At 39.0% G+C, this 23,597-nt stretch overlaps 1 protein-coding gene across 2 annotated transcripts in view; it reads right to left on the bottom strand.

Annotated features, from left to right (window-relative positions):
* Positions 1-23,338, bottom strand: part of KNTC1 (kinetochore associated 1) — a 34,793-nt gene extending 11,455 nt beyond the window's left edge. The window contains exons 1-44 of one of the 2 annotated variants that reach the window (XM_027739698.2): positions 23,314-23,338; positions 22,621-22,758; positions 22,396-22,519; positions 21,925-22,040; positions 21,540-21,612; positions 20,861-20,938; positions 20,338-20,372; positions 20,025-20,135; positions 19,022-19,115; positions 18,627-18,679; positions 18,249-18,361; positions 17,689-17,743; positions 16,451-16,549; positions 15,870-15,913; positions 15,692-15,757; positions 15,515-15,590; positions 14,986-15,111; positions 14,804-14,893; positions 14,181-14,246; positions 13,627-13,688; positions 13,154-13,265; positions 12,276-12,419; positions 11,995-12,051; positions 11,803-11,904; positions 11,455-11,571; positions 10,852-10,995; positions 10,483-10,581; positions 9,943-10,046; positions 9,726-9,831; positions 9,220-9,354; positions 8,676-8,795; positions 7,816-7,885; positions 7,678-7,745; positions 6,854-7,146; positions 6,067-6,239; positions 5,785-5,879; positions 4,832-4,973; positions 4,171-4,227; positions 3,473-3,636; positions 2,842-2,946; positions 2,060-2,188; positions 1,267-1,383; positions 777-886; positions 352-562 (exon numbers count right to left, since the gene is read on the bottom strand). In XM_027739698.2, coding sequence (XP_027595499.2) covers positions 352-562; positions 777-886; positions 1,267-1,383; positions 2,060-2,188; positions 2,842-2,946; positions 3,473-3,636; positions 4,171-4,227; positions 4,832-4,973; positions 5,785-5,879; positions 6,067-6,239; positions 6,854-7,146; positions 7,678-7,745; positions 7,816-7,885; positions 8,676-8,795; positions 9,220-9,354; positions 9,726-9,831; positions 9,943-10,046; positions 10,483-10,581; positions 10,852-10,995; positions 11,455-11,571; positions 11,803-11,904; positions 11,995-12,051; positions 12,276-12,419; positions 13,154-13,265; positions 13,627-13,688; positions 14,181-14,246; positions 14,804-14,893; positions 14,986-15,111; positions 15,515-15,590; positions 15,692-15,757; positions 15,870-15,913; positions 16,451-16,549; positions 17,689-17,743; positions 18,249-18,361; positions 18,627-18,679; positions 19,022-19,115; positions 20,025-20,135; positions 20,338-20,372; positions 20,861-20,938; positions 21,540-21,612; positions 21,925-22,040; positions 22,396-22,519; positions 22,621-22,752 — 4,587 coding nt within the window. In that variant the 5' untranslated portion in view covers positions 22,753-22,758; positions 23,314-23,338. Of the gene's footprint in view, positions 1-351; positions 563-776; positions 887-1,266; positions 1,384-2,059; positions 2,189-2,841; positions 2,947-3,472; positions 3,637-4,170; positions 4,228-4,831; positions 4,974-5,784; positions 5,880-6,066; positions 6,240-6,853; positions 7,147-7,677; positions 7,746-7,815; positions 7,886-8,675; positions 8,796-9,219; positions 9,355-9,725; positions 9,832-9,942; positions 10,047-10,482; positions 10,582-10,851; positions 10,996-11,454; positions 11,572-11,802; positions 11,905-11,994; positions 12,052-12,275; positions 12,420-13,153; positions 13,266-13,626; positions 13,689-14,180; positions 14,247-14,803; positions 14,894-14,985; positions 15,112-15,514; positions 15,591-15,691; positions 15,758-15,869; positions 15,914-16,450; positions 16,550-17,688; positions 17,744-18,248; positions 18,362-18,626; positions 18,680-19,021; positions 19,116-20,024; positions 20,136-20,337; positions 20,373-20,860; positions 20,939-21,539; positions 21,613-21,924; positions 22,041-22,395; positions 22,520-22,620; positions 22,980-23,313 lie in introns of those variants that run through there. The other variant, XM_027739697.2, reaches the window with a different exon arrangement.
* Between the last annotated feature and the right edge of the window lie 259 nt (positions 23,339-23,597).

Below are 23,597 nucleotides of genomic sequence, written 5' to 3' on the forward strand. Positions count from 1 at the left end.
ACTCCTCACCTATTTTTAATATGGAACTGTGATACTTAGATCTTACTTTTTTGTTTGATGTTTTCTGGTAGTTTCTTTAAGGGAAGTGGGGGTGAAAGACTCTACCTGCCTTTAATGAAAATTAGATATGTTGCTGTAATTTTTTTATAGAGAAGCAGAAAACTGCAACTTAACCTTTACCTGCTTTAGGAAAACTTGGGGAAAAAACATAACCTTTTCAAATTTGTGAGGAATTATTAATCTGTCATTCAGGTGACACAGGGCACTTGAAATGCAGATTCCAGGGACTCTTTTTGATTGTTTTGGTGTGGGTTTGGATTGCCTTGTTTGTTTGGTTGGTTGGTTTTTTACCTTGTACAATATTCCAGTGAGGTTTGTGACCAGGACTTTGGTGCTTTTGAGCAGAGGAGTTATTTCCAGGGCTCTGGCCAGCAGTGTGGAATGAGGTTGCTTCTCCCTGTGTTCTGCAGAGTCCCCTTCCTCCTGACTTGTGCTGGTGTTCTGGAGCAGGAGTGTTTCAATGCAAAGCTGCAGTGCAGCATCACTGTCCAGCAGGAAAGTACTAGAAAAATACCAGAATATTTTCTCTGTGAGCTTTGGTTTTTCCTCAGGAATACAGTAATGCAAGACCAGGATGTGTTCTGAATAATATTTTTTAAAAAAGAACAGTTTGCATATGGTATTAATTAGGGTTTATTTAAACTAAAATAGAAGTCAGTGGTCATGGTTATTATTACAGCAATAATTGAGTACAGTTAATTTGAGAGAATCAGTACCTGCAGTAGTTTAGGATGAGACCTGTGTCTACTTCTGGGTTTTGGACCAGCATTCTTATGAGTTCTTTCTTCCTCAGTGGTGGTTGTCTAAATACAGTCTCAAAAGAAATCTGTAGGTAAAGAAACAATTTCTCTTCTCAAAAAATCTTTTAGACAATATTGGGACTAATTCCTTATATAGTGGACCTTTTCTGTTTTCTTTAGTTTCAATCCAGACACTTTTAGAGCAGGAAAAAGCAGTGCATTTGCTGACTATCCCCTGGGCCAAATAACACTTAAAATCTCCAAAGCTCTTTTATAGCCCCCTCAATTATTGCATTTCAGTTTCTGAGGTTTATTTCAGCAGATTGAAAAATTAAAATCAGTCCCAACTGTGCCTACATTTGAATGTGAAATCTGTGTAAAACCCACCATAAATCTCAGACTATACTGACATTATTAACTGATTAGTTAATAAGCCCCTAAAATAAATAAATAAAATCAATCTTACACCAAATTTGCCAAGCTGGAGACCCCATTCTGCATCAATAGCCAATTCTTGGAATTTTTTCTTTTCTTCTGCCTCACCATACTGGTCAGCAAGTTGTGCTCCAACCAGAGCTACTGCCTGAAAGGAGTGAGAAGGGAAGTGAATACAAGTCCAATAAATAATCTGAAAATTGGGAACCCTAAGGTCTAAATCCTTAGAGGAATTTAAAACAATTCATAGATGATCACACAACTGTGTAAAATGAAAACAAATCTCACAGGAGGAGACAGGACTATTCCACCTCCTGAGCTGGAAGTTCAAAGCTACTTTAAAATTAACTTTCTCCAGAATATTTTCTGAGTGGTGTAGAAACTAATACAAGAGGTACTTTTTAGATATATTTTCTCAAAATTAACATCACTCTCCCTCCCCATTTCTTTATGCTTTACTTCCCATCTTCCTTTACATTTTAATATATTTATTTATTAGTTCCATTCTTGACAACTGCTGTCAGAGAACAGCTTATCCCAAATAGGATGTAGATATAACATATGATGGGACCTGAAATAAATGCTTCCAAGCTTTGGAATGAGTCATGATGAGCTAAAACCCAATGCATGGGCTTAAAAATCATGTTGAGTATTGACAGCAACTGCCTGTGCACAACTTGTGATACAGAGGAACTTGTTCCAACAGCTCTACCTTTAGTCATGGCAAACTCCTGCCCCACCACATGAGAGTGTTGGTGTCTTTCTAAAAGAAACTTCTCAACATTCTCTGTTTGCTGAAGGAATACAAGGATTTGGGAATTTACCAGAACTTTTCTGTAATTTTGCCAGGTATTGTTTATGACATCCCACAGCTTCTTGAACGTCTCCTCCTTGGGCAGGATTGTGCAGTACCCCAGTGCCAGGGTCTGATCTATGACACGGCAGTTGAACACCTGTGGTTTGGGAAAAAAAAACTTATAAACTTTAGGAATTTATTTAAATAGGTCTCTTTCTTTAAAGTGTAACACAGAAAGTACTCTGTAACTCAGAGGTGTGTTGTGACTATAAGTTAGAAGGGAAAAAAAAAGAATAAAAATGTATTTCAGGTTTTAGAACTTAGAATCTAAATGTCCTGGAGCCAGTCTAAAAGTAAGTTCCCTCAGTCTAAACTGCCTTAGAACACGGTGGATTGCAGGTTTTGCAGATAGCTTTTTTTAAAAACTGACCCCAACTAGAAAAAGTCTACAAATTAACCCAGGATTTAAAATGAGATAGAGTGTACCTACAGATCAAAAAGGCCATTATTATAATTTAGGACTCTACAGGATCCCCCAAAGTTGAGGCTCTCACTGTACATAACCTTTGAAGCAGAGCAACTGGTACAGGGTCAAAGAGCCCCAGTCCACAAGAGGCTCAAATCCACCCAAGCAGGGAGTGGAGTCACCATCTCTGGAGGTGTTTAGAGGACCTGGTGCTCAGGGTTTAGTGTGGACTGGGCAGTTTTAGGTGAATGGCTGGACTCGATCTTAAGGGTCTTTTCCAACCAAAATGATTCCAGACAGAGCAGAGAAAGGGCTCCCTCTTACCCCTTCCAGAGCACTCTTACCTTGTGTAGTAAGGTCAGGGCAGTGCTCCTGATGACTGAAGAACATTTCTCTTTCATAGCAAGGAGGAAGGTCTTGGTTTCAGCAAGTGTGCTGACACTGTATAGCTATCAGGAAAACACACCACAATTAAAAATAAATTCTAAGTCTTCAACCTCTCTTGTCATTTACAGCATAACAGGTACTACAGTAATAATAGGTACTCTGGTAATTGTATGTGCTGATTTATTTAAGGTCTTGCAAAGATTTCTTCTAGACAGAAGAAGGATTTCTGTTTCCAAGTGCTTTTGAATTGAGGAATGTTTCTTGAATATTCTACTCACAACTTTTCCCTTGCTAACCGATGATAAAGCAACATCATAAACCATTACTCATCTGTTCATTCTAGATCAGGAATGAAACTTTAGGTCTGAACATACTTTGCAAAGAGAAAGAGGACCATGAAAAATAGGGGAGAAACCACCAGCTCCTTTCACAAACTGGCTCAACATCTGATTGAGTGGTGGTAACACAAGGGTTGTGGTGAGGGCCTCTCCCACACCTCCCAAATCCTTATAGAACTGCTCTAACCTTGTTAATTGTTGGGCTACTTCTAAGATTGACTCTCAGAATTCAGCATTGTCCTTGCCCTACCTTTTCACTCAGGGCCAGGTCCATGGTGTTGGAAATGCCGTGCTGGAGGCAGGACCCCAAGGCACAGACCATGAGCCTCAGGGCCAGCTCACACTGACTGCACTCCAGCAGGGTCTGCACTGCTGCACTCAGGGGAGCTCCAACTGCCAGCAGAAGGTTCTGGCCTGTCAAAAACAACCCCAGAAAATAATTAGTATATTTGTATTAACCACATTGTTCTTGGAATTCCTATCAGAGCAGTTTTTCTTTTTCCTTGTTTAATTTAGGACACGGGATCAGCCTTAGTTCCCTTTGAAACTTTCAGAGCTTTTGATTTAATACACTCTTATTTTAGTTCAAAACCCAGAAGTTTTTGACCAGAAGTCATCTTCTTGGGCAGGCTTTGATGATCCCAGCTCACAGTACTTCTGGACTGAAGTACAGCCTTTGACACACTCAAAATCCCGTGGTGGAATGGTAGGAATTACCACCCAAACTGGTGTTTCCTGTGCTGAACCAAAATATGGCTTTAAATGAACATTTAGGCACCTATTAAAAAAAAACCCTAAGAGCTAATCATGCTTGTGGAGGTTGAGTTTAAACCTCATGTTTTCCAGTGTCTGGTTTACACTGTCAGTGCCATCATGTCCCTGCCCATGGCAGGGGTTGGAATGAAGGGGTCTGTGAGGTCCCTTCCAACCCAAAGCATTCTGTGATACCTTCAACAAAGGCACGGTTTGCCAGGCTGGTGGACTCCAAGGGGTACACCTTGTCCTCTGAAAGACAGACAAATAACATCAGCACTTTGCCAGGATCTCAGCAACACTGGGAAGTCTGGCAGGACTTAAAAAAATCCTACAGGGACAGTGCAGAAAATAAAGACACGTGAACTCTCAGAGCCATTTGCTGCTATTTTTGGCTGTGCCTGGTCAGAAGTGATTTTCTAGGGGGAATATCTCTGTCAGCACCTACAGGGTTGTGGATTTCGATTTATAATACTTAAAGTTTTAAGAGTTATTGTATCTGCAGTGGTGTAAAATACAATTTTAGAATGAGCTGAAATTCCTCTTGATAAAATCCTGTTGCCATTAGTGGCTGCCAGAATATCTAGAGAAGATCATAGGAACAGTACAAGCTTATAGTGACACTTCCCAGAACATTCTCCAAGACTTCAGGCATTTGTCACCCAGATTTTTCCTGAGCCAGAATAAAACCCAAAGTCACCTTTCAATTCTACACCCCCCAGTGGATATTTCTTCCAGGAGTTTGTCTAATTGAGATTTCTGAGGTGATAATTTCCACAGACCCCCTGAACTAGTTACATTTCTAGATAAAAATCAGTAAGAAACACAGACTCAATGTTCAGGAAAGCAAGTTTACCACAAAGGGGCAGAACAGAAGAAATAAATTCATATGTAACTGGCATCGTTGTCTGTGCATCAAGGACTATCCCATCTTCATTAAAGAAGTCACCATAGGTCCACTCTTCATAAGGATCTTTATCCCCTCCAAAGGATGTTGTCTAAATAAGAACATTGTCAAAAGTACACTCAACAAAAAGAAGAGTTAATAAGTCTATTAACAAACTCAGTGTTACAAGAGATTCCAGTTTTGGAATCCAGGAATAGAACACAACCTTCTATTTGAAAATGGATTTTACTCTCCTACTTTTGTTGAAAGGCCAGTAGCAATAAACACATTTCCTCCCTTGAGTGGCCCCATTTCTCTTTCATGTTGCAGTTATTTAGCTGTACAGCCCAAATGCTTTCTTAATTAATTTAATGGAGGCTTTCATAAACATTCTTGGCCAAATATTACAAGCAAACATTTTTCAAATGGATCATTTTTTAGAAAAGCAACATTCTGTGCACAAACATTGCCCAGCTCTGCTCCACTCCAGCTGTAAGAGCCCATTCATTTCAAGTAGCCTAAAGCACTGCTTGACCTAAACAAAAAACAAAGATGCTGTTCAAGGACTTGATCATCTCAGTTTTACAAAACTCTTGGCAATGCCTTCACATAATGCATGTATTTAAAAATCAAGCCCTCCCTGCCACACTTTCAAGTCAGCTCTCTTGCAGCAGTTCTTCAATAAAATCACTAATATTTTCAGCAGCATTTAGAAAGTGGAGAATGCTACTTGTGCTTGTCCCACAGCTGCACTGCTTTTAGGACTCAAATCATTCTTTAAGCTGAATACACTCATATTTGAGGAAATTTTTCTTTGTAGAGCTCTGTGTGGATTTGTTGTTGTTGTTGTTTGCTTTCTGACTGAATATTGCTGGAGAAATGAGAGGGAAAATAACACCTAGAGTGGACAGTACAGAAAATACCTTTGCTGTAAATCCCTCATCTATTTGGCACTGTCTGTAGGTGTCCTTGGCAATCAAAGTGTATTGACAGAGTTCCAGACAATCCAACAGCAAATCTGTAAAAATATAAAGTTTATCAGCATGAACAGAAGGTTCATATGTCCTATTAGGAGGAAACAATTTTGCAGCACTTCTTTTTACAGGTGCCTATACAGAAAGTCACTCTGGTTTCAGGTTTATTGGTGGCTGTTTGGGAAGCTGGGACTCCCAGCATGAACACAAATAACAGATCACAGTAATTACCTGCACTACACACTGTGGCTGCCTGGCAGGCCAGCTCATGGATCACTGCTGGGAGATTCATGTCAGTGGGAAGGATCATTGGAACATCAGCTCCCAACATATGGCAAAGCCTCTGACCCACTGAAAACAGGAGCTTCCCTGTTTCTTCATTGCAGTGATTTTCATAGGACTCCCTATTAAAAAAGAAAAGGATGTTAAAAAAACCCAGTAGTTCTTAGGGCTTTTACTTAAGGCCACATTCTGTTCTAATTCTTGAACTCCCTTTTAGCTCACTCACTGCTGTGACTGAAGTGAAAAGCACACTGGAGTTACCTTTGAGATACTGAAATACCTAAAACACATTAATAATAAAAATATATTTCACACTTTCATCTGATCTCTTTTGGGGGGAGGAGGTAGTAAGTTTAAATTATGTGACAACCTAAGCATGAGGCAGAGACCAGCTAAAAACCAGTCAGTGTGCAATAGTTTCCTTCTGTTAAGCCAACAATTATCATAACAGTTATTTAATATTTGGCCTTACTCTATAAAAGGAGAGGGAATCTTTTTACTGAGTAATCATGTTATGGCAAAAACCAGTGGCAATTTTCAGAGACAATGGCTTAATTCCACACTCAACAGTGCATACAAACAATAAGCATGTTGCTTAAACACTCATTTTTAGAAAAAAGAACTAAAACAGAAAACCCTTTCCTTTGCTCTACACATACTTAATTCTGCAAAGTATAAGAAATAGTTCAGAAAAGCCCATTGAAAGTGAGGATCTTGAAAAGCTCTGCAGTTTTACCTGCATATTTTTACAGCAACTTCAACTTTTCCAGCATCCAGAGCCCTCAAGGCCAGTTTTTCTCCCAGTTCGTGCTCTGGCACCTGCAGGAGCAAAGCCAGTCTGTACAGCCTGGATTCACTGAGAGGGTTCTGGGCTTTGCCATCTCCTGAGTTACAGTTCATTGGCTGCACTTTTCTAGTCTTTGCTGCAGATCTGGCACTTTCATAAGCATTTATGTGGTGCTCAAGAAGCTCAGACATCAGGGAAGGGCTGCTGAATTCTTCAGCTGAGAGAAAGATATCAAAATATTCCTGCAACGACAACAACAATTGTATATTTGTATTCACATCACTTCCTCTAAAAATGTTGAGGTCTTTTTTTATTAAAATGTTTTCATTATCTGTTTCATTAGAGGAATATTTCAGTACAAAGTTGACTTTAGTGGTTTCTATCAACTACTGATTTATGTAATAAATTAGAGGATGTTGCCAGGCAGTAGAGAAGAAAAATAAAAAAACCTGAAGGAAACCCCATGCTCAAAAGCTGTATTAACTAATATAAGTGTACCTCCCATACTAAGATCTTCACAGTACTCTATCATGAAGTCTTTGCAGTGTTATCAATTAAGACTTTGGGAGAGTGTCTAAATTTTTGGTTTAAATAGACAACTGAGTTCTAATTGGGAACTTTCCCAGTGGAGTAGCCTTGGAATCTCTTTGAAGTCAATACTAAACCCAACCTTTGCATGTATGTTGTAAATACAGTTAATTTTGAATATAACCCATGTGGTAAGAATGATCTGGAATAACCACAGAAGTGGTTTGAAGCTATCAGTTACCTACCTGCAGGGTGGCAAGTGTTTCAAACATCTTTAGGTTTGCTTCATGTTCATGTTCCTTCACGGGATTGTCTGTTGGGGGAGAAAACCAATTACTCTCTGATTCCATTTCCAAACAACATGTGAGGTGTTAAAGTTGTACCTTTTTGAGTGTTGAGCAGGAATTTTAGCACTTCCACGAGTGTCTTGGTCATAAACATTTGTGCTTTTTGCTGCAGGAAAGGAAGATGTTAATGGGTTTGGGTTTTTTTTTTTTGGTCAAAATGTTGCTGGTAGCAGAGTAACCCTCAGGCTTCAACTCTGTTAAAACACTTTGTAATGCTCTCCAAACATCCTCAGCAACAATTATCAAGTCTAAGATACAACCAGTTGAAAAGCAAGGGAACAAAAAGTTATTGTAAACATGAATCCTTTATAGAAACAGTAAATACTTTCTAGGTGTAATTATGTATTTGCTCCACACAGTCTGTTAGCTCTCACAGGGGTTTGGAAATATCCACCCTTCTCCCTTTCTTTTTCCTTCCCTTGCCCAGAATGACTCCCCCAAACAACTGTTCACAAAAATTCCCTTCTGTGGTTGTGAGACAAGGTGTAATGTCAGCTGGGAAGCTGCAACACACTTTGGTGCATGGCAGAGCCACACCTACAGTCTTTAAACAGATGTTCTCCAAGGACTAAAGAAAGCACTGGAAAATACGTAGGATTAGAGGTATAATAATAATAATGAGGCAGGATTTATAAACTATTGATTGAATTCAGATGGCCATGCTACTCCACAGAGATGCCTTTAAAAATAACAAAAAATTATATATAGTGCAAAAGATCAAGTTAAAAGAGGCTTCAAGAGGTGCCCCAGTCCAACCTCTTGCTCAAAGCAGCACCAGTTCATCCCTTTTTTGCTGGAGGACACAGTTTTTCCATTTGCATCCCCTACCTCTTTTTAAGCATCTGAGTAAGAATAGCACTTAGAATAACTTCTCTATTACATAAAAGACTCGGTACCTCTTCAGAATCATCTGGTTTGTTCTTTAACACCAGTTTTCCCCATATAGTCAATCTCTCTGCAACTTCCTCAGCTTCAGCAGGAGTCAGAGACTTTAACAAAGTCAGAGATTCCTCTCCCTGAAGGGAGAAAAACAAACAAACAAAATTAAACCAGAAATAATGCAAAGAGATGGGCATTTGCTTTTGGAAAAGCTCAGTTATGTGGATGTCCTTGCTCTGATACCTAACTGGCCATTGTGCAACCCTTGTAAGCAAAACCAGTATGTGATAATATGTAGAGACTTCATATCCAAACTTGTCTTGTGTATTGTAAGTCATAACTTTCATCCTTTTCTGCCACAAATGAAGGATAAAACTCTGACAAAGGACTCCTTTTCAATGTTGAGTATAGGCAGTTAGGTGTAGAATAACTAGAATTTTAATTAAAAATATATAAGTAAAGTGCTTTTAGGATCTGAGGAAGCAATACAACTCGCCCCTGTCTTTAAATAGGTGTCACTGTCTAAATTCCAGAATCACCTGACATGAAGTATTTCCATACCCTTTCTTTGTCAATCAGGTCTATCATCCTCAGAAAGTAGACTTCCCCAGTGGGTAATGCATATGCTTCTACAATTTTCAAGGCATCCTCCAAAGAAGTAGTGGTATCTTGTTTAAGAATGTATCTCACAAGCATCTGTCAGAAGAAAACAGATCTGGACTTTAGTTTCTTGATGTATAGAATAACACAGGAATTAGTTTATCCACACTGCTTCACCATTGGAACTGTACAGCTCGTACCAAGCAAGTTACTTGGAAGCTTCAAACCTTCATCTGGAGAAAACCTGACTGAAGTGTAATTGGGACAAACCTGGGCTTGGGGAGAGAATTAACCTGGGAACTCTGAATATTCATCTGGCTCCTCAGGATGCCAAGGAACTTTTCCAGAAATACTCACATTTTCTCCTAATGAAGGGGAGATGTTAAGAAAATAACAAAGTAAAAAACAACCAGGTCGTGTTCCCTGTGACCCTGGGAGAAATCAGGCCTGAAGTCTCAATTACTCACCATGATCATCTCGTTGTCCCTTAAAAGATTTGTATCCCTTATCCCATAGGCTCTCAACAGCTTCTTCATCTCCATTAGTCTGTAACTGTCCTGCAGTAACTTCACCCTGTGGACAAATTAGACTCTTATTACTGTCTTTGCTCTGTGATTTAACCATCATACTACATCAGAGACACAGTATTTCCCCCCCCAAGTGTAGCCTGTGGATGTTTCTTACTTGCCATGATCCATTTCCAGGTGCTGTTTCACCAGCTGCTCCACTGCTGCACTCCATGGGACTGTAGCACTGCCCATGAGCTGCAGAACTGCATCAAATTTCAGCTGGAAAAGGAACAGAAACAGCTTCCTTTTCAAATCAAAGCAGTTTCAAATCTCCTGAAGGACTGTCCACGTGTGACTGATTCCTTTAGGCAAGGGGTTTATTTCCTTGCCTCATCTCCACTCACGTAAAGGACATTCAATATGATAATAGGAGGTGTCAACCCAGGTTACAAAATGCTCAGTCATTTCCAACACTGTGGAGCTGGAGTTTCATATTAAACTCGGTGAGTTTTCCATGTGCTGACATCAAAACTACAATTTAATTCTCAAAGAACATCACATGGGAGATGACTAAAATAGAATAAAAAGACAGCACGCTAGTTTCCCCTCGTAGCACTCATGTAAAAATGTACCCAGATGCTCATGTAAAATTGATGTTTCAGTCTGAACTGATGTTTTGGAGTCACTTGATGCCTCTCTCATAGAATATACTTACATCTGTGTCAGAGATGCAGCCAATGACAGCAATGGCCTTTGCCTCCCATGCAGTTTCAAACACTGAGATGGACCGTGTCCGACAAGGTTCCAGCAAATCCTGGATATACAGATAAAGATTAGTAGGATTATCTTATAAACAAAAATGTAAAGTTTCCTGGACGTTGAGGGATAGATTTGGCTAACTCCCCTTGTATCTTTTATTGCCTCATACTGAAATAGTTACTGTCATTAAGGTCATTGACAGGAATAAGCTGATCTGAAAGCTTGTCCTTCAAAAATTCAAGTGTAAACAGAAATGGTCATGGGATTTGTTTTCTGCTTACTCATGCTGAACCAACTTCCTTCAAAAGGAAGAAAATCTGGATACCTTTATGTACTGTAGAAGAAGTTCATCTTTCTGGAGATTATGTTCACACAGGTAGGGTTTGATGAACTTCTCCAAAATTGATGGGACGAGCTCTGGTGCCAAAATTTTATCAAACATGCGGAACACAATTGTAGTTGCATTTTCCTGAGCAGCAAACAGAAAAACACCATGTTAGAACATCACACACAGAACATCTCTTCTAAATAACTCCACATCCAGAGGCCACTGAAATCCATTGAATGATATCAAGAGCAAACAACCCTCTTTAGTTCCAAGAAAACCTTTCTTTTACTAAGCCCCTTCTTGTTGGCTTGTATCTCTAATTTCTCTGTTGCTGTTTGCTCCACAATGTAATGAACTGCAGATCACAGAGTTTGAGCCACACCTTCTCAGAGTATCTTGTCACATTATATTTATGCCCAGAGCTGAAAGAAAATTTGTTACAAACGTATCAAGTCTTAGCAGGTGATGAACACCAGTTTAACCAACCAGTCCACCAGGATTCCTCTTGTGTCTGATCTTAAATTGCACGCTCCAAGATTTTTCTCCTTCTCAGAACAACCCACTACTCAAAAGCACTTTTTGAAGTGTCTGTAGAATCACCTTTTCAAAATCAGAGAGTGCCAGCCTGCAGTTGTATTTTCTGTACAGATTGATCAATTCTTGTAAATCATTTACCAGCTTCTTTAACCTCTGGATCTCTTCACAGTCACCACATCTCTGAAACAGCGTTTAGAAGTAGTGAAATGTTAGATGACTATTAAAAGGTGTCATAAACATTTTGTTAATCTTTTAATACAAGAAAATTGGAACTTGGTTCCTTCCTTTCATGGAATTAAGTCAATCTTTGCCTAAAACAATAGTGACCTAAGTATCATCCATTCCAGTTCTAGCACAGAGCATCTGTTCTGAAGTCTCTCAGCTAATTCTTATATTTGTTACATTTCTTACCAAAGCAGTCAAGTGGCCAAAAGTTGGCAGTCCCCCTTCACCTTGATTTTTACTTGTAAAAAAAATCTCTGCCATTTGGAGTCCATTGTCTGGCCAATTTGCCTGTCCAAAATAATTGATATTAGCAAACTATATTGTACATACAGAAATACATAGAAATACAAGACATGCAAAGTTTCTGCAGTGACTCACCTTGTCAGTTAACTCAAGGTTTCGAGCACCTTGTTCCAGCCACTTTGCTAATATTTTCTAAAAAAAATACAGATATAAATAGAGTGATGCTGTTTATCAAAGCAAAAATTGCCATTAGAAATGTCTTTTTTAAAAGAAATCATTCAAGATATAAACAGTAGGGAAGAGAATCCCTTTAAATGACAGATGATCAAGATCCTGACATTCAAAAATAGATCTGTAGATTTGACTCAAAAATTATCTGAGAAAATGACATTTTGCATTAATTCAGTGAGTCTTACCTGTCCATTTGGCACAACTCTTCTTGAGAAGGGGATCACAATATTTTTAAGCCACAAGCACAGTTCATGCAAAGGAACAGTGAAAGGGATGGCACTAAGCAAGTCCTTCAGCATTTGCTCATCAAAGCTGTTTTCAAAATCTGCCTAAAATATTAAAGCAGAACAATTACAGTCAGATAGAGTAGATGTTTACCTGATACTTTATAAATTGTTTCACTAATAGGAAGCAGCAGTAAATTTCACAAATATAAAGAGAAAATCTCAATAATCATTGACAAGAATAAAAAAAAGCAGCCCTAATAAGAACAACTAGAGCTTGGTCTTCTTAAAAAAAGACCTAATAGAAGCAATTTCTTTGTAAATTAGTGTCCTGTTCCTTTAGGACTTGTTCTATAGTTCTGTTTTAAGAAAACAACAGCATGGACCTCAAAGTCCTGCATTTCAAATTATAACAGCAGCCCACAGCCACTACTCTGAATGTGTTATTCAGAGTAAGGAGTCACTGTGATGATTTTGGAAGGATTTTAAGGCAGGCAGCAAATGTCCACTAAAAATTCCGAGAGCTGGGCTTGCAAGACAGTAAATGTACGATTGATTACAGGCACCACAGAATAAATCAAAGAATCGTCCTCCTTAAGACCTGCTAATATGTATTCTGACATCAGAAAGACCATTTTAGTCCCAGATCAGTAAGTTCAGCCTGCCAAGGATGCAGGTGAACAGGTAATCATTGTGGTAATAGATGAGACTCTGCCACAGACCTTTGCCCCTCTGAGGAGCTGTTTTGTAACCAGGTTGGTCTGGCTGTGAAATAAGGCTGGAGAATTGAAGAGATTTAACCCCCTCCATAAATTCCAGAGGTGTCTGTGCCATCTCACCTGGTGCCTGAGCCACAGGTACTGTGCACAAGAGAGATGTCCTTCTTCCAGCTGAGAAATGATGTTCTTGAACATGTCTTTGTTATTCAGGAACTCTGTCCAAGCAATTCCACTAAAAATGAGAGAGGGAAAGAAACTTGGTTATATGTCAATATTAAATACGGGGAAGAACTTCAAACCTTTTCTCCCCAGTACTATGAGCTGTAAGAGACAACAGATTGTGTTTGTATAAAATCACTCTCCCCCATACACACTGAAGAAAAAAATCTATTCAAGTGCATGTGCAACAGATAATTTAGGTTTTCAACATATAGGATGACTCAAGCTCTCTTCATTCTCCCTTCCCCACAGCACAGGATGGGAAACTTCAAGGAGAAAAGGAAGGGTTTAAAGTTCAGTTAACTCAAATTTCATTTCAGTGGTACATATTTAACCATTAGGATTAAATTTGCTTTAAACCTCAACAAACAAACCTGAATTTCTCTGGTCCAAAAGCTCCATAGAACGTTGTAAGCCTTGCCTGAGCTCTCAATACCTGAGTGCAGACAAGAGATTTAAGGTCAATTTGTGACTTCCCAAAAAGTGCTATTACAGGGTTGGAACAACCATCACAAAGAGGAAGAATGGAGGAAAAGAAAAACTTTTCAAGAATTTCAGTTGATTCTATATGTAAGTTTCTTAACAAAGCATGAATCAAAAATCTCAGTTGTGTGACACTTTACACTGATTGTCTTTGAAGGCAGGTGAGGCCTGTCCAGATTCCAACAGGACTAAGCCAGAAACAAAATTTAATACCTAACAGCAGTTTAAGGGAGGTTCTGCCTTCAATTTATGGAGCATCTGAAATGGAATCTTTCTGTGACTGAAGGAATGGCTCATTTGTGAATATGTCATTACTGTGGTTCTCTTTCATGCTATAAAATATGATCTTGTTTAGACTTTTTAGAAGTTCAACAGTAAACAGTTTTTAAAACTCTACATTGTAATGGTTTCTATGATACTGCAGGTCCAGGAAGTTTGTCCTCACCTCAGTTATGGACACTGGAGCCCCATCAGATGATGGAGCAGTGGTTCTTTCATCTTTCTTCAAGATCTGAAACAAATACAGGAGATGGTTTGGCTGACAGCTCAGAACATGCCAGACAAAACCACCAATTTGAGAGACATGAGGGAAATCTTAGTACTTCTGCCAACTGAGGTCTTTATTTGACAGTTAGATTGGGGTCTAACCTGGTCCAATCAAATCTGATTGGATTTCTGCATGAATGGAGGATTAGACAGACAATGTGCATCTCTCTGATTCTGTTTGATACAGCAGGAAAGGCTAAAATAATGAAAACAATAAAGGTGGCCTATTTTAAGCTTTAGTTTGAAAATTAATATTTTAAAGGTACATAAAAGGACTGCTACTCAGAATTAGAACCTGCTTTCTGGTGCAAAAATAAAACTGTAAGCAATTTTTGGTCCTTGGGCAACAGCAAGAACAAGGTTGGAACAAGTCTTGCTGCTCCTTCATGTTTGGTAACACAGAATATATAATGCATTTACTTTTTGACTGACTGTAGCTGGTCTGTTCCCCTCTCAAGTGGTACAGAAGGATGGAATAGGAATCAAGGATCATCGGCAATTTAAAGAAATAAAGGCCCTTACTCTGACTTTGGCGTAGTTCAGCATTTCTTGAGTGCTTTCATACAGAGGCCATGGAGCATTTATGCAGTAATTCACAACAAACTGGCTGTCCTGTTTGCACGAGGAAACAACTGAAATGAATTCCAAGTTCCTTTAGAATTTGAATTACTTTGTAGAGAAAGAGGGTAGAAATAAAAACAAACCTGAATTTTTTGCAAATTTTCTTTGGCTTCTTTCACAAGTTCCAGCCAGACTTCCTGACCATAGCTCCCAACAGAAGCTGAAGCCATTTTCTCTAAAATAGTGTTTGCTTTCACCTGGTATACAAGCTGTTTGAAAAAATAAACAGTTTCAGTTTGATGCAATTAAGTTTAAGCAGACAGTCCTCAAATGACAAACTCTACACTTTTGTTCACTTTCCTTCCTTTGTTTTATTTTAAGCAACAGTTTCCTGCAAATGTGCCTTGTCCTGATCCAGCAACAGTTATTTTGATGAGAAGATGTACTTCTACACCACTTCTCCTTGCAAGGTTTGTTAGTTATTGTCAATACAAACATAGTTCACCTCATAGTCAGCTAATTTTGAATTAGTTTTCGAGTAGTTTTGTAAAGTAACAATCCAAGTATTTGTAATATTTTTAATATTTTCTGTTGGGCTATAGGGCAAGAAGTTTACTCATCAATTCAGTTGTACTAATTAATCTCGAATGTATTTCTCATTGAGCAGCTTACCTCAACATCCAGTCCAAACTGAATAGCAAAGTTCTCTGCCTCGGTGAATTTTCGTTTGTGCAGCAAACGACTCAGTCTGGGGGTGAAAAAGCGAAGTAAAACCACTCCTTAGAAGTGCCAAAGCACAGATTAAAAAAAAAAAAAGCTCATAAATTAGTGTTTCACAGAAAACAGTACCTATTTTCTGGCAAGGCTTCAGTTAAACTCCTCATCACAACTATAGAAACTGGATCTTCAGAGGGCCTGGGGGTGAGAGGGAATTCAGTGAGCTTCCTTCCACAGAGGGCTGTTTCATAGTTAATAATTGCCATTTTTATATAACAATGATCTGGTAAGAAACAAAATATTATCTTACATCTGACGCTTTTCGTGAATTCCTTCCAAGAAGTAAATTGTATCCTGGAACATGCAGAAACAGAAATCCTTAGGTGGGGAAGGAAATCAGCCCTGAGAAAGCCCAACTGTAATGAGTCAAGTGTGTCTTAATCTAGAAACAAACTCCTGCTTCTTTCTCAGAAAATTTTGTTGGGTTTTTTAAATGTCTTTTTAAGGAAGCTGTTTAAACAGTAAGAGAAGTAATTCTCTCATCTGAACTGAAATAAATTCCAAATAAATCCAGAGCATTTTTCTGTGCTTAGAGAGCTTAAAATTTCACACAGTTTTTAGCTGTAAAAGCAGCAAGAACAAGTGACAGTACAGTTAAATATTGCAGCAGACCTGGGCCTAAATTTCAACTGTTCATTTTGCCATAGAATACTGTATTTCTCCCCATCCTTTGGGGACATCACTTAAATTTTTCTTTGTATAGTTCTTGCACAATTTCTAGCACAAGTTGATTCCAATCTAACAAGAATAATGTGGTACCTCTTCAGTATTTCTATGTATTAAGAGAATTATATTTCTTCAAAGAACAAAAAGAAAATCATTTAAACCTACTGTGCAAATCCCACTTTGAACAAGGGATGAAACAACAGATACTTCCAGAGAATACAGCAGTTGCATAGTGGGCAAGGCAAAAAATTTTAGACTTCTCATCTATTAAAAAGAAAAGGAGAAAACAAACAAAGAAACCAGAATTACCTTTTTTCCTTACACTAGTGACAGAGGGAGGTTTGCAGAATCATTTCTGAATTCTGCTGCAGTTAGAGGGAAGGTTATTTTTGTAAGTTTTTATGGAAGGCAGATCTGCAGTTTGAGAAAGTTTAATGAAGCTTCAGATGTTGCCTCTCTCTCTCTCTCTGGGCCCATTATGTATCATTAGGCAGGTTTAATTTAATGTAAAAAAATGTATAATGTTCATCCTGACATTCTCTTTCAGTGCTGCACCTGGAGGGAGATGCTGAATGCAGCAGAGATGCTGCTCTGAAGAGATCTGTGAAGGTGTAGGTGAGAAGGAAGGGGCTGAAAGAGGAAGATCTGAAGAGGAGGTGTTTTTCTTTCTTTAGTTGTTTTCCCTCAAGATAACTTTGCAGCTGGGAATGCTAAAATATAGTTTTAGTGTGGGAATTTTCACACTGTGTTTCCTTTGGGTTGTTTTCTGTGCGTTGAAAGAAATGCAGTTCTCTCAAGGAAGATAACAGAATGTTGTCAAACACTGCAAAGCACTTTCCCACAGCCTTGGGGGGAAGGGAGACGAGAGAGGCAGTTTAGAAGTGTAAAAACCCAGCCTGGCTTTGGTGTGTGAGTAAGACAAGGCTCAAGCTGCTGAGCTTTTTGCCCCTGCTAAGTTTGGACTTAGCAGAGTATTTGTGCCCCTGCAAGGATGGAAAAAATCTCTTCTTCCCACCTCAGCTGTGAGTTGTGGCTGTCCTGATTAACCTGCCTCCATCAGTTCTCGCCGTGTGTAAGACAGTAGCAAACTTTGGTGCTCTCCCTTATCTACTCACCGTTAAAAACCCCAAACAAATAAACCCCAAATAATCCATAAAAAAAATCCCAAACAGCAGGACAGCTTGCCCTGGTCACATCCCAATAGCCCTCACTCTATATCCTGAAATACAGATGGTCACATTTCAGGTTGGACTTTAAGCTCCTGAGAATTCTGTGTGCTCCCAGCATTTAGCCATTCACCTCCTCCCCCTTTTTTGGTTTCCTGGGAGCAATTGCATAACAGTTGAGGAACAGAATAAAAGACAGAAACACAGATTATAAAGAGATATCTAAAGAGATCATACCTGTCTGTTATCTGGTATTGTCATGACAATCAGTTTAAGGTTGGCAAGCCCTTCCCTACAGAAGGAGAGAGAGAAAAGAAAGCAAAATATGCTGTATGAATCTCATGTTAAAAGTATGAAATATTCTTGCTTCTGACTTCTAGAAAATTGAGTGTTCTGAGGAAATATGTAAGTTTAAATATGCTGCAATGCACCCAAAAATAGATGGTTTAGTGTGTACAGGTCATATATTTATCTTCTGATATTTTAAGCTTTTCACATAGATCTGATTTTAATTTTTTTAAACTGGCACAGAGCAATAGAAAGAGCCAAGAGTCTTGTCTTTTAATCTTACTTGGCAAGAAAATTGACAAGAAAAATATGAAAGCACCAAGGTTTTCTTTTCTAAGACACAAAGCTGAGGATACCTACAGTCCAATTATTTGACTGCTGACTAGAAAAATTTCAACAGAGGTTTCTAAAGATTCACTGCCACAGAAAAGCAAGTGTTTGTGGCACATTTCCTGTAACTCCAGATAACTTTTCCCTTTTCAGAATTGGTGCTGTAACACTTCACTTACCACACGACTTGAGAAGAATCTGATTCTGTAGTTAGAAGAAATTCTTCAATATGTATTGAAGGCCAATCCCAAATTAGAGTAAGAGAATAAACATCCCACACGCTTAAGATGTTCTGGATTAAAACAAAATCAGATATGATTTCAGATTTTCTTCATAGAAGACTTTTTTTACTTTTTGAACAAAATATTATCATATTCCATAGCTTAAAGAATGAACAGGAGTAGAATAAAAACCCAAACAAACAGGAAGATCAAGATACTCTGTAAATATAATCATCTTTATTTTATAGAAACTCTATTTTAAAGCTATTATTTTAAAAATATGTTTAGAAGCTGATTCAAGAACATTGTAAAACAAAGACTAAACATTGCACACACCTCTGTATCTAAAACAAACAGCAGATTGTCAAGGACTTGAAGTTTTGCAGCACCTAAAAAGTAACAATAGTCACATTAATTTATTATTTTTCTTGGGAAACATATTTGAAACAAAAACATATGCAAACATAAAACTAAGCACTGGATGCCTATGGATGTTTAACTTCATGGAACTTCCCAGGACTGTGCAAAGTTTAGCTTAAAGAGAACTGTGATTGCCATGTCTAAGTTAAACTCTGCAATTCTGAAGCACGATTTTGGCTGTACCTTTACAAGAAGTGTTCTCTTTGGTAAATGTGTGTTTACTACAAACAGTGAAATAACTGAAAATTGTTATTTTCTGCAATGAAACACGAATTCTACACTTGTCTATAAAACTAAAAAACCCTTTTTACCTTTGATCAGACTTGAATCTGCAAAACTTTGAAGAGACACCAGGGCATTGGTAGTGTCCACCTCCCATTTGGAGAGCACGTGATCTCCTTTACCCTGGGAGGGAAGGCAGAGGAAAATGGGGTTCTACAGTAGATAACTGACCACTGACAACTGCTCTTTAACTTGTAAAGCTGCAAAACTAACTTACACTTGATTCCTATATTGATGTTCAGAAAAAATACATTAATTTCTTTATTTTTAATTTAATCTTTTTCCTTTCTCCTTTCAAGGTAAGGGTTGGACTCCGTGATCCTCGTGGGTCCCTCCCAACACAGCATGTTCTGTGACTCTGTGATTTTACTGCAGTGATTGGTACAGTCAACGGTTTATGGTTCTTTTAAAAAAATATTTCAAAAACCCCACTTTCCATTCTTATAGAACATAAAGGCCGAATGGAATTACACTGGACCCACTGAGAAAAATCACATTGAATTCAACAGGCTTCAAAACCAAACTTGTTTCTAGTCTAAAATAACATTTTGAAATATTATTTTAATTTTTTTATTAGTTCCTCTACTTAATTTATGCTTAAAAGCTTTGCTAAATTGGACCTTGTTATTGTAGCAAGCCTTTGTTGAATGGGAAGCTGACTGGAAGATTCTTTCCAACTCTGGCTTTATCTTTGAGCTCAAGGATGAGACTATAAGTGGTCCAGCCAGTTCAGACCAGGAAGCAGTGATTTACTGAGCTCAGGCAACCAGAGTGGAAATATTTTCCCCTCATCCATCATAACAAAGTAATTTCTGAAATGACAAGTTATTTTCTTATGAGGAAAAAAAAAACCTACAGACAGGCTGCACAACTGATAACCTTTAAATTGACAGTGAGGAAGACGAAAGGCAAAAGAGTCAGTGCAAAAAGCTGATCAGTTTTTTAACCAGCTAAAGCTAAAGTTTGTGGCAGATCAAAAACCACCACCACTGATCACATAACAAGTGTTGCAAACACATCCTGAGTACTCACCCCAATTATCAGGTGGATCTTGTTCACGGTGTTGCTGATCACAAAGTCCTGACAGGCCAGGCCGTGATGCTCCTCCGTGGAAATGAAAGTTGACTTTATCTGTCCTTGTAACTTGAGATGAAGGGAACCCAAACAAATGGGGAAGAAAAGAAGTTGTTTATACCATCAGTGGATAAAACCTTGAACTGCTCATTTCTCCACGTGTCAATCACAACTATGAGCTGGAATAATAAACTGGTAAATAGTCAATGAAATGTGCCAAGTTTTGTCACAAACTCTGCATTTATGTTACCAGTTTGCAGGTATGTCTTACTTTCTTTGCTGTAGTCATGTCCATCTTCTCAATTGCTAGATAATAGAAAAAAAAATAAAATCAGTGTTAAATAAACTTTTTCAAAATTTAAAAAAGCCACTAAACATCATATGGGACAGTTTAGTCCTAACCTGACTATGCTGAAAAACACTTCACCCAGGATCTTTGGCAGTGTCTGTTTCTATTGATCACAGCATTGAGTTACAGAGAATTAACTAATAACTATATTTATACAGCATGAACAATTTAAATGATTCCAAATATTCTTAAGTACAGCTAAGATTATGGCTTAAAATCCTGTTCTCTAAAGCAGTGACTGAGATAAAAGAATTACTGGCAAAATACTAAAATAATTTTATTATAGACTTAGTTGTGTATTGGTTTCCCTTTAAAAAACAAACTAAGATTACACAGAAAATCCCAACTCAGTAATTTATTCCCATTAGAAATGGCATGGAAAAGCTTTTATAACACAGCTCTCCCTGTCCCAATGAAATCCCAATTGGTTTGTAGCTCATCCTACCTTCCTGTGTTTTGGCAAGTGGGAGACACATAATGCAGAAACATCCATTGCTTGTGAGAATGAACATGTGATAAACACCTACAAAAACCCAACACAAATATTTCAAACTTAAATATTCAAGAGTAAGTAAAGAGAATACTTGCTTATAAATAGGACAGTGAACTAACTGACCAAAAAAAAAAATCATCTTACCAGTAGATCAGATTGTTTTAAACAAAAATTTTGTCATCTTCAACAAAGAGCAGAATAAGTTTTGTTTGAAATGATGATTTTTGTATGCAGCCATCAGACTGCAAATTCTGCTTTCATGGCAAAACCACATTTAAATACATCATATTGTGACAGAACAAGGCTGGGAGCTTATGGAAGAGAATACTAAAATCTGAAGTCTGATAGAAGGAGAGAGAAGGAATTCTTTCTTTTTGAACACTTTCATGTTTAGCACAGCCTGAAAATAGAGATAATGAGTTCTGAATCTTTGTTTTCTATGACATTTGTAAAATAATTAATGAGACAAAGAATCTGGTACAGCTTTGCTTTGCATTGCACTTATTAAATGTACTTTTCTTCATGCTTTCCTGTATTATTTATTTTGCAGTCTCTTTCCCTGAGAGATAATAAAGGGGAACAAAATCACAAGAATTCAGACAAGGGGGAAAAACAATCACACAATTCTTACCCGCATCTGCATTATCTTTTACAATAAAGAGGTTTAAGTAAGCCTTTTCTCTTGAAGAATTTTCAACCAAAATCTAAACAGAAAGAGTATAAAGACTATTACTCTGTATTTTATTTTAAAAAAATGAAAATATTGATCATCAGCTCAGAATTTAAACTTTTTTTCTTTCATGAATTACTGGTTTTTTATACATGCAATTCCTAAATATATTTTCCTTGTTCATTACTCATGGGAAGAAAAGTGCCCCTTTTAGTGTTTGATTAGAATGTGTGTTCAAAACACAGGAATGTTTATACTTTGACATTTGGAGGAAAGATAAAGAAAACCTCAAGAAAGTCTGAGAACAAAAGGTTTTCAGCAAAACCAAACACAAAAGTTACTGTACCTTAGTTAGCAAGGTTTGTTTGGATGGAATGTGAATAAGATGGAAATTGCCACTTCTCTCACCAACCACAAGAAATTGTTTTTCTTGACACATACCAACTACATCCACGTTAGTATCTGAAAAGTTCCACGGCAAAACATCAGGTATTAAGATTTGGGTTTTATGAACAGACATTCACATTTGAAACACAGGAATTGGACAATACAGTGTCCCAGATTCCTTTAAAACAAACTATTTTGATTAAAGAAAGTACAGAAAAGGGAAACAGGGAGTGGGTTTGGTATCCATTATTCCCATTTCAATGAAAAGCTAAGGAAGCATTCTAATTAAATTGTACAGAAATACTTAGTTCAATGTGTTGAGAAGCAGAATTTTTTATTATTTAGGTACTTATTTCAATAGTTCCTTTTACAGGCTGTGTTTTAAAAGCCAGTTTTCATTTCCAGCAGAATTCCAGAGGAATGAACTTACCAAACTGAACGTGGAGCAGAAGAGACAGCCTGGTGCTGTCCAGCAGTGCCACTGATCTGTCAACAACCACCACAATGCTGCCATCCCTTGAGCTGCACCCTTGGAGCTGTGGGTTAACAGAGACCTGGGAAGAGAAAGGTTGTTACGGTAACACTCTAGAAAATACGACAAAGACGTTCTGGTGATCCTTTAGAAAAATAAAAGCACAGTTCTAGTGGATTGTACCTTTTCTGAAGATGTGATTTGCAGCAGTGTATCCACCTGGTATAATGCAGTGCCACATTCCTGTCCCAAACCCACAGGGAGCTGCACACTCCCTGTGTCATCGCTGACCAGGATCTCGATGTCATTCCACATCTCGCCCTGGGATAAACATTTAGGGAACGTGTTGCAGAGCAGACAGCCTTAGAGAGTTACACGACCACAGACAAATCAGTGATTTCATTATCGTGGCACTGTGCCGAGGGGAAGGACTATACAAGCCTCATCACGGTGAACTGCGTGTGTTTAGAACAGGGTAAACAGTGTGGATCCCAGCCCGGCTGGAGATAGCTTGGCGAGAAGAGGTTTCGGGAACAAAATTCAGGGCCAGAGCCCTCCCTGCCACGCTGTGGAGACCCCCACGTACAGGGACCCCCATCCCCTCATCGGTGGAAAACCTCCCCGCTCAGGGACCCTCATCCTCTGCTCCCAGGGACCCCCTATCCTCAGAGCCCCCGATCCCCTGCTCTTAGGGACCCTCTGCCCTCAGGGATCCCCCATCCTCTGATTACAGGGACCCCGTGCCCACAGGGGGTCATCCTCACCAGTGACACCCATCCTCACCCCCATCCCCTTACCAGTGACACCCCGCCCCATCAGGGACCCCGTTCCCTTACCGGTGATCCCCCCGTGCCCTCAGGGACCCCGATCCCTTACCGGTCACCCCCCCGTGCCCTCAGGGACCCCGATCCCCTCACGGCGCCCCCTCGGCCGCTCCCCCAGGTTTCAATTTGGCGGGAGCCGGCACGGGTGCTACGGGAAGCGGCGGCGGCCAAACCTCCCGCGAACGCGCCCGCGCCGTCCCCGAGATCCCGCCCGCTCCTCCCCGGCCCACAAGGCACCGCGGTCCCCCGCCCTCCCCGCCCCTCGCTCCATCCGGGCACTGCGTTGAGGGCGGGCGGGGCTGTTTCGATCGCTGTTGCCGCGGCAGCCGAGCGAGG

Source organism: Pipra filicauda, unplaced genomic scaffold (genome assembly GCF_003945595.2).
Source record: "Pipra filicauda isolate LSUMZ 115617 unplaced genomic scaffold, ASM394559v2 scaffold192_size1418226_pilon, whole genome shotgun sequence".
In the NCBI taxonomy this organism is placed as follows: domain Eukaryota; kingdom Metazoa; phylum Chordata; class Aves; order Passeriformes; family Pipridae; genus Pipra; species Pipra filicauda.